Source organism: Callospermophilus lateralis, chromosome 1 (assembly GCF_048772815.1).
Source record: "Callospermophilus lateralis isolate mCalLat2 chromosome 1, mCalLat2.hap1, whole genome shotgun sequence".
Taxonomy (NCBI): Eukaryota; Metazoa; Chordata; class Mammalia; order Rodentia; family Sciuridae; genus Callospermophilus; species Callospermophilus lateralis.
The window spans coordinates 15,763,222-15,773,174 of record NC_135305.1 but is presented as its reverse complement, the minus strand read 5'-3'; the positions used below and the strand labels follow the sequence as shown (position 1 = coordinate 15,773,174).

The 9,953-nt window shown below is 40.8% G+C and overlaps 1 protein-coding gene across 3 annotated transcripts in view; it reads left to right on the top strand.

The window, feature by feature from the left end:
* Window positions 1-1,583: 1,583 nt before the first annotated feature.
* The window catches only part of Luc7l2 (LUC7 like 2, pre-mRNA splicing factor), a 70,138-nt gene continuing 61,768 nt past the window's right edge, over window positions 1,584-9,953 (top strand). The window contains exons 1-3 of one of the 3 annotated variants that reach the window (XM_076832763.1): window positions 1,984-2,066; window positions 4,919-5,002; window positions 7,824-7,923. In XM_076832763.1, coding sequence (XP_076688878.1) covers window positions 7,908-7,923 — 16 coding nt within the window. In that variant the 5' untranslated portion in view covers window positions 1,984-2,066; window positions 4,919-5,002; window positions 7,824-7,907. Of the gene's footprint in view, window positions 2,067-4,918; window positions 5,003-7,823; window positions 7,924-9,953 lie in introns of all 3 variants that reach the window. The other 2 variants (XM_076832754.1, XM_076832744.1) reach the window with 2 other exon arrangements.

Sequence of the window (9,953 nt, the reverse complement as noted above, 5' to 3'; positions counted from 1 at the left end):
GGGGATGTAGCTCAGTGGATAAGTGCCCTTGAGTTCAATCCCTAGTATGGCAAAATAAAATTAGTTATTTTCTGGTACTGGGAATTGAATGCAGAGGCACTTTACCACTGAGCTAGTGAGACAGGGTCTTGCTAAATTGCTGAGGCTGCCCACAAGCTTGCCAACCTCTTGCCACAGCCTCTTCAGTCACTGGTATTACAAGCATGTACCATCATGGGCGGCTCAACATTTTGGTGTACTTTCTCATAACTAGTGTTTCTCACGGTAACGTTTAATAGTGCATCCCTCTAGGACATTAATTTGTACATTTTTCTACTGTTGTAAATCAGTTTTCAAAGGATAATGACAGTTCTAGTATTTGGATTAGTTTAGAATTTGAAGTTTTCTAACTAGAGAGAAATTTTTTGTCAATTACTAAAGATGACTCAAACTTTTATTGGCCCATTATACAATTAAAGGGATCTTGGGACTGTGCTTGCTATTTCATATTATTTTTTAATTGATAATGCATTAACCAGAAATTATACGTCCCAAGGCGATGCATGTACAATTATAGGGAAACAATATTAATGTCTCAAAGAATTTTACCAAAGGTTTTAAAAACACCAGGCAAAAGGTCTAGTTTAGGTATTTCCTGTTGGCTCATTTTGTTCTCAGAATATTGCAAGAGTTGTGTGGTTATATCCACTGACATGCAAGATTAAGAAATCATTTGCTGAGCCGGGCGTGGTGGTGATGCCTGTATTCCCAGCGGTTCGGGAGGCTGAGGCAGGAGGATCGCAGGTTGGAAGCCAGCCTCACCAATTTAGCGAGAATGTAAGCAACCTAGCGAGAGCCTGTCTTAAAATAAAAAAGGGCTAGGGATGTGGCTCAGTGCTTAAACACCCTTGGGGTCAATCGCAGGTACAAGAAAAAAAAAAAAAAAGTAAAAGGTCAGTGCAGGGCAACAGGAAACCGTAGAGCCCCGGGTTTTCCCGTGGTCACAGTCGTTGACTTGCCGTTCTGTAAGATCGCCTCCTCATAAATTCTCAGGACACAGGTTAATTTTTATAGCTTCGCAAATATAGCCTAAGAGTTGCCCGCTTGATCCGACTGGGTAGGAGAGCCGGTTTCCCAGGGTACTGACTTCAGGGTACTTTCCTGAACCTGACATGTCCCGGCTGGGGGCACAGATGTGGGACAGTGACCCAGTGTCTGGAGTCCCGTGGAAGAAAGGCCGCGTCACTCGGTTCGGGCTGGGCCCTGGAACTGGGATTATTCATCAGGAACACGCCCACGCTAGCTGTTAGGACAGGGAGTCTCTGTCAAACTGGTGGGAACGGTCTCTACTTACTTCGTCGGGCTAACCTCTGGCACATTTTGCTAATTCGGGTCTGGCCCGCCAGCACAGCCCTAGTCTGACTGCAGCTGTGAGGTCCAGGTTTGGCGCCTCGGGGCAGATCCGGCTGGAGAGTCGGTTAAAGTACCAGAGTCTCGCGAGATCTAGAGGGAGGGGGAGGGGGCAGCGCTCGTGCACGCGCCCGCGAGCCGTTAGGGTGGAACCCTCGCCCCGGGCCGGGCGGGCGGAGCGAAGACAGTTGGACGCCAGTTGGTGGAGCCTCGCGGGAAACGACTCAGCGCGAGGAACGTGCGCGCTCCCGTCGCGACGGCGGTGGCGGCGAGCGGCGTCACAGCTTGGAGGGGGGGTTTGACGGCTTCTGGCGGGTGGCGGTGTTGGAGGCGAGAGCTTGCTTAGCCCGTGTCGCGTCTGTTCCTGGAACCGGACGGAGAGTGAGGGCACGAGGGTCTCTTTCGGGAGCTGCTGTCTTCCACGTACACGTCGTCGTGAGGAGCGCAGCCCGGCCTCTCCCGCGACCCCTCCGGCTCTCCTTCCGCACGCCTCGAGGCGGCGGCTGCGGCGGCCACCAAGACAGCATCGCACCTCCCCCACCCCTTCCCCTCATCCCCCGCCCGAAAGGGCCTGTCTGCGCCCCACCCCCGCCAGTCCGTCCGCTACGCCGCCGCCATGTCGGCGCAGGCCCAGATGCGCGCGATGCTGGACCAGTTGATGGGCACCTCCAGGGACGGTAAGTGTCTGCCAGAGCCCTGGGGGTGGGGGAGGGGATGGGGCCGACGACGGGAAGGGGTCCGAGGGCGCACCTGGGCGCGCGCGTGTGGCTGAGTAAGGGGCTCCCAGATTGGTAACACGAGGTCCCCGGCTCCCTTCCCATCCAATCAGGGCTTGGCAGGCGGGCTTGGGGGGCGGTGACCGTGCGGATTGGCGGGAATTGCTGCCAATGGGACTAGGCGGGGCCTGGGGGCAGAAAGGAGAGTTTGTGCTTTTAATGTTGACTTGGCTGGGATGGGAGAGCCCACGTCTCTCTTGCGTAGTCGGGCGGCCCGTTTTGTTGCTGATTAGGTACCTGCGGGCTAAAGCCCCCGCTCCCGATCTAGTTCCTTAACCCAGAGCCTTGGGTCGTCCCTCGTCGCCGTCCTCCAGAGTCCAGAGAGCATCAACCCGCCCCCTCCCCCCGCCCCGGGCGAAGGAAAACCTTACCCCATCCCATACATGCACCATCCATCCCCACAGAATCAACCATTTTTATGGAAAATCTGACCCAAACCATGGTTTCTTGAAGTGGGTGTGTTTGGCCCCATTTTGTGAAAAGAAAAAAATGTTATGGCCTGTTTTTTCCGAGAGACCTCCATTTTGTTAGACAATTTAATAGAGGCTTTGTTCAGTAAATATTGACAAATCTTGCATGCGCCCCAAATAGGACCATTTTGGAAATTTGATGCCCAGTGAAGCAGAATCGAGGGAAACAAAGAGATTTTTAGGCACTTAGGTTAGAATCCGTACAGAAAGCAACTATGTGCTGAATTATCTTTTGTCATAGCGAATTTCTAAGTAAAACGAAGAAATCTGTTGCATTTTTGTTGATAATAATTAGTAATGTACTCTTTCAAATTCAATTTAAATTCACGACAACGTGGAGGAAAGGTCTAGTTGAGTACTTTCTTAAAAACCGAAAATCCTTGTTTTTATATGTTGATTGTTTTGGCAAATAGTTTCTTAGCCATTTAAATGCTTTTTTCTTGAGAAGTTATTCACGTTGCTTGACTTAGGAGAAAAGACCCTTGAATTTAGTTTATGGTAGTTGCTCTTATGATTTACTTGAGTGATTTGCAGCAAAATATGTGAGTAGGAAAAAAAACTTCATTGCATTAAAATATTTTTAGCAATGCATATTTAGAATGGCATTTCAGCGTTAATGGTTCAGTGTTAATAAAAACCCACACTGGGAACTTTTCTTCATAGAACATTAGGATAAACAGGTATAGATGACAAACTGTGGTTTTATAGAGAGAAAGGAAAGATTGGGAACAAAATAGGTCTATTTGTGTATTAAACTCTTGAAAATTAATGTTAAATAAAAATGCCATTGGAGAAACTTAACTGTTATCATTTTCCATGCGTAGATAAGAATGGTTATAATTGCAGCATGTCTTTAACATTTCTCTTTTTCTAGCATGAGAGAGGGTATTGGGAAGGGGTTTCATCTAGGATCTTAACTAACACAATCTTTTTAATAAAGGGACTTACTTTATGTGATCCTTTTAATCCCTGACAGATACCATTTTGGTATTTTCTGCATAGATTAGGTTTTCTGATATTACTGGCAAGATAATAGTTGGATCAAGGTAACTTAACCATCACCTGAGAAATTTCTGAACTAGGCAGCTCATCTAGTATTGCAAAATTAGAGTAACACATACGTTCGTGTATGTTATTGGATGTGTAGTCCCAGCAGAAAACTGGATTTCTTAAAATCCATTCTGCTTTGTATACAAATAAATTTATATTATGTGTCTGTCACTGGACTTTTTTTCTCTTGTTTTTGCCTCCAGACTTAGAGGATTTATGAATGAATTTATGTCTATGAGTCCACAATAATATTTAACTGAAATAACAGGACTTTCACTGCTATATTGGGTCAGAAGTAAGAAATATACCACTTTCAAGGAAAATAATTATTTTTTTAATATATCCAAATTATTTTATGTATTTGATATAATCAGAAATTACTTTCCTTCTAACTAGATATTTAGTGAATTTTACACATTTGATATAATTCAGGATATTTAAATAATTAGATTATTTTTTTTTTAGCAGTCAACTGCAAGTTATCCAGGGATAGGGGAACATGGAGACATCACTGAATAACATCATGAAATTTGAAACCATATAATGAGGAGTCTTGTATTAGACACACAAACTGTTTCTGGGGAATGATGTTGGGTGTATTTGGAAGTGAAAATGGGGATCCAGGAGGTGGGAAAGAGATGGAAAAGATAGGTAGGAGGGCATTTAAGGCAGCTTGGTCCTATTTTTTTTTTTTTTAAACCCCAGAGACTGACTATGAAGCAGCCGTTTTCTTTTTTGGTTAGTGAGGCTCAGGTAGCCATGATCCCCCTCAGTCTTCAGTGTCTCATCCATGAAAACAGCTGAAGTGGCACAGGAGTCCTGGGGCTCTGGAAAAATGTTAGTTCTCCTTCCAAAATATTTCTTCCCTCTCCCCTTCCCAACAAAGTTTTTAATCCCTTTTAAAATCCCTTGGAGATTTAAGTCTGTGAGTTAATGTACCTTATCTTGAATTACTTAAATGAATTAATCATTTAGATTACCTAAACTTCACTGGAATCCTCAGGAATAGGAATTTTGGTGTCAGGGAAATGGAGAGGTAATTTTTGGATCATTGGGCATTTCAAGAAAGGACAGTCCTGGGTGAGTGTGGAAGTGGGGGGCTTTGAACAATTAGTGGGCAGCATGATGGTGCTGGGAGGCTGGGCAGGGGGATGACCAGGAGGTGGGAGAGGAATGCATAATGGAGGTGGGAGGGCCAAAGACAAACTTTGCCTTCTTTGCAATTTTGCCTAGGGCCCTGGTGGTGGCAACCGCCTGTGTGCCACTGAAAATCGTGCCGATGCCTGGCATACTGCATAAATGGAAGCAGGGTACCGCGTGAGTTGAAACATTGGTCACACTATATAAAGTTTGTATATGTGAATCAGTGTAACTCATACCCATGTAACTGGGGGTCTGACTGTATTTGGATTTTTCTGATAAGGCATCATGGGCTAAGGAAAAGAGCACTGAGCTGAGACTCAGGAGACCTGGTCTCTAATTGTAACCTTGGGTAAGTCACTTAACCTTTTTTGCCTCAAGTTAAATCTATAATTTGTTCTATGGGAAACCAAATATTTTCCTGTTAACCTCAGAAAATGTTGAAAAGTAAATACATTTATTAAAGTTTTTAAGAAGGGAGGACCATAAGTAGATATTAATTATTAGTATATTTTTTCATCCCAGGTTTAAGAGTCAATACATTTTGTGAATACAAAATGTTTTTCTGTTTTAGTTATTAGCATTAATAGGAAGGAGACAGATATTCCATTTGGTAGCAGGAAGGAGCCATATAGGAAAACCCAAGAAACAGTTTGAGAATTGTCTGCGTAACAGTTGGAGAAACCCTGTGCCCTCGTACAGAAGTTTTACCATGGTAATTTTTACTGGATTGAATCACTTGTAAGGGTATCCCTTAGCAGAAGCCCTTTTGCTAACATATAGTTTGATTATAATACATTTCTGGTTCTGATCACTGAAAGATCTGAGAAGATGCAGAGAATAGGAATTAAACAGGGTGTGAGAGTGTGAATTTAGATTACATCCTAAATTTAGAAATTAGATAGGTTACAGAGGATAATTTGTTCTGAGGTTCCAGATCTCTTAGTTGCATTAAATGGGAGCAGAGTTCATCTCTTCAAACAGACCAGGAGTGAAAGTACGCCCTCAAAATAACCTGTAGATTGAGTACGTAGACTTTAATAGACTTCTTTGGCATCATGTGTTGTCCATGACTAGGGATTGATTGCATTTGGCAAGTTAAAGCTTTCAGATAATTTTGGCTATTTTTGGTGTTAATCTTACTAAACTGTATGATACCCTTTCTTGGTTAATAGAGGATATTAATTGTAATAGTCTTCACTAGTTATATTTATGTTATAGTTTATACAATATGAAATTGAAAGGATACTCATCTTAGGGGATACCCAGGAAGATACAATTCAGGAAATAATTTACCTACTTCTAACATGTTTAGTTATATCTAACTTTATCATCTGTAGGACAATATAACATGACTGCCTTTCTGCAAAATCAATAAATCAGAGATTGAAGTAGTGTTTTTTTCCAGTGGATTTTCTTCTTTATAAAATCATCTTTAACCTGTGTTTCTTGACTTGTCATGAACATTGAATACATTTTCTCTTAATTTTCCTTCATTAATGTAATGAACCATATTTATTTCTTGGTCAGCTATAAGTCATTCTTTTATTCCACTTGGATCATTCATTTTAAGTGAAGGAGGCGTAGCCTTTAATGTACAAGCACACATTTTTTACATAATGGGTACATGTTATCCTAGATCTTGTAAATTATTTAACATAAAACCTTTGGCAGTGGAGCCCAGTGGCACATGCCTGTAATCCTAGCAGCTCGGGGCTAAGGCAGAAGGATCAGGAGTTCAAAGCCAGCCCCAGCAAAAGTGAGGCACTAAGCAACTCAGAGAGACCCTGTCTCTAAATAAAATAGGGCTGGGGATGTGGCTCAGTGGTCGAGTGGCTCCGAGTTCAACCCCATATCCCCCCAGAAAACAAACGTTTAGCAAACCTAAGGCTAAATAGTAGTGTCTCTGAATTTCTGTAACTTTGACTTCATGGTTCCAGGCATATCCATAACATTAAAGCTCTTTTAGCACCTGTATAGTGAGTCAGTTAAATTTTTCCCCTCACTTTGAATTTTGAACTCTAATATTTTTATCTATAGAGCAGCCCAGAAAACAGTAGAAATATTACCTCATAGAACCCTATGTTATCCTTGAATTTTCTACAGTTGTTTAGTTCTCCAGTAAGCCTATATTTTGAGTCATTATTTCAGGTAAAAACATAAATTGAAACAAAATATTTATCTTTGTATAAGCTATAAGCAGGAAGTAAATGCTTTGATTTAGTTTAGATGTGATGTTGTGAAGATAAAGAGCAGTGAGCTGCAAGTTCAAAACAGGGAATTCAAAGGCAAGTAGGTGACATGGGTCAAGGTCAGGTTTATTGAGTCAGTGTTTAGTCAGTGAAGCTTCAAGTTGCAAAAGGTTCAGTCAAGCAGAGGGACTGAGAAGATAGGTATCTTGAAAGTGAGGAACAGTAAGTCTGAGCAAGACTAGATAGTGAGCCAGATGCTTCTCAAGAATGGGATTCCAGAAAGGTGCTTGGAATGAATTGAATCCTTAAAGCTGAATGCTATATTAATATTTTTTGAAGAAATATAAATAGTTCTATCCAACTTAAATCAGTTTACTAAGAAATTGTAGACTGAGAAGATGAAGGAAGTTGAAACATCTTGTTGGTAATGGAATTAGGGAATAAAAAAGAATAAACTTATAGAAATCTTGTAGCTTCAGCACCTGCAGAAAATTCATTGTCTTTCGGTTTAAATTCTCATGTACTAGAAGCTGTTAGGGCAGAAATTAGAAGGCATGGCCAAATAGATGAATTTTAAAAGATTGAGGATATAGAGAAAAGTAGTTTATAAGAACTCTGAAATGGTCTACAGATTAATGTTTTAACTGAATATGACTTTGAAAGGTCAAAGACATCAGAAAGGAATATGTAGTTTAGTCATCTGAATAAATGTTATAGTATGCTATTTAACATTGGTCAGAGAAAGGAATTTTTAAAACTTTTGTAAAAAACACTCACTCAATATTGATCCATATGTTCTAATTTAGTTGTGAACCATGTACAACTGATGTTTGACCTATTTGATTCAACGTGAAAAGAATTAACCAGCTGCCCTTGCTGAATCTTTTGTCATGCCTTCTGAATATGGTAAATCGTTTTGCTTTTTATTTTCTTCAGATCTCAGATTTCTGCACACTTAATTTTCTCTTTTAGAGTTAAATTTTGCAAGGCTTTGCTTTCCATAGAAGAAGTTAGATATTTATTAGATAGTTATATTGCATACCTAGTTCTATATGTATTCTACCCTAAGGATAGTTTACACTATATACCCTTTTCAGTGCTTGAGGGTATGTTTTAGATAAGGGGCTGATTCTATGACTCCCTGCTGTTTGTAAATAAAGTTTTATTGGAACACAGTTTATGCCCATTCATATACATATATCCTATGACAGCTTTGCCTTACAGCAATCCCGTTGAATAGTTGGCAGTAGTCATATGGCAGGCAAGCCTAGAATATTTACTATCTGGTCTTTTATAATAAAGCTTTTTTTTTTTTTTTTTTTTTTTTTTTTTGTGGTACCAGGAATTGAACCCAGGGCATGTAACCACTGGGCCATATTCCCAGCTCTTTTTTTTTAAGACTATTTTTTATTTTGAGGCAGGGCTTCCTTAAATTGTTTAGGGCCTCACTAAATGGCTGAGGTTGACCTTGAATGTGCCATCTTCCTGCCTCAGCCTCCTGAGCAGCTGGGATTATAGGAGTGTACCACTGCTATAATAGTTAAAGCTATAATAAAACTTTTTAGTCACTGTTGTTGGTTACTGTGGTCCCCAGACTAGATCCTTTAACATAACTTATGAAGTTATTAGGAGGGAGGGAGGGAAAGAGAAAGAGAGAAGACACTAAGTGATTCTAATGCATATTAAAAGTTTGAGAAGCCCTGTTTTAGGTAAATATTTCCCAAATGTTGATTATGCATCACTCTTACTATTTTGTATTGTTTTCTATATATTTAATGTTCTTTCTTGCAACTCTCTAAAATTTCAAGTTAATTTATAATGAATCTTTAAAACTACCCTAAAAATAATTTACAGTGAAAACAAATGGTGTATTATAGACATATAGGTAGACTCCATTGTCACTTAAGTGTTTCCTGGACTAAAAATTAGAATTTTTTGCTGGACAGGGTGGTACATGCCTGTAATCCCACAGAAGCTAAGGCAGGAGATGCAAGTCTCTGCAATTTAGCAAGACCCTGTCTCCAGAAGGGATAATTGGTGGGAGAGGTGGTGCACGCCTATAATCCCAGCGATTTAGGAGGAGGAGGCTGAGGCAGGAGGATCCCAAGATCAAAGTTAGCCTCAGCAACAGCAAGGTGCTGAGCAACTCAGGGAGATCCTGTCTCTAAATAAAATACGAAAAGGGGTTGGGGATGTGGCTTAGTGGTTGAGTGCCCCTGAGTTCAATCCCCAGTGCCCACCCCCACTTGAATAAATAAATAATTACGGGTATAACTTGGTGGCAAAGTACTGTATTGCAAAAAAGAAAAAGGAAGAAAAAAATAATTTTTGAGGTTTATTAAATACATACTGTTGCCAAATAAAAACGTCTTTCCAGACTTAATCATGATATTTATAATGTGGATGAACTTGTTCATAAAACACAAAATAATCTTTCTAGTTATTTGTGAAAGAGGAAACTGTTGAGCTATTGATCCCATAAATAGAAATGATTGGCTGGAAATATAAACCTATGAGATAAAGAGAGATCTAGGAGACTCTAGAGAAAAGGTCCTTCTTTTTTCTTTTTTGTTTTGTGGTGTTGGGGATTGGGCCCAGGGCCTTGTGCATGTGAGGCAAGTGCTCTATCAACTGAGCTATATCCCCAGTCCCAGAGGTCCTTCTTGACCTCTAGGGTGAAATTACCTCATTTAGCTTAATTTCTCACCTCTCTTTTAGTTTTTGGTCCATGAGAGTCACTCATTCTGTCACCAGGTCTGGAGGATTTTACCAGCCAGTTCCACATGGGAGTATGAAAAGAACCCTAGAGTAGGAACTGCATTATGTACATGGGGAACAGTGCAGGACAAAACAGTTGATACATCTCAGAGTCTACAAATCATGTATTAATTAGTGTTGTGAGAAATTTCTCTGTTATACTTTAATTTGCCTCATGG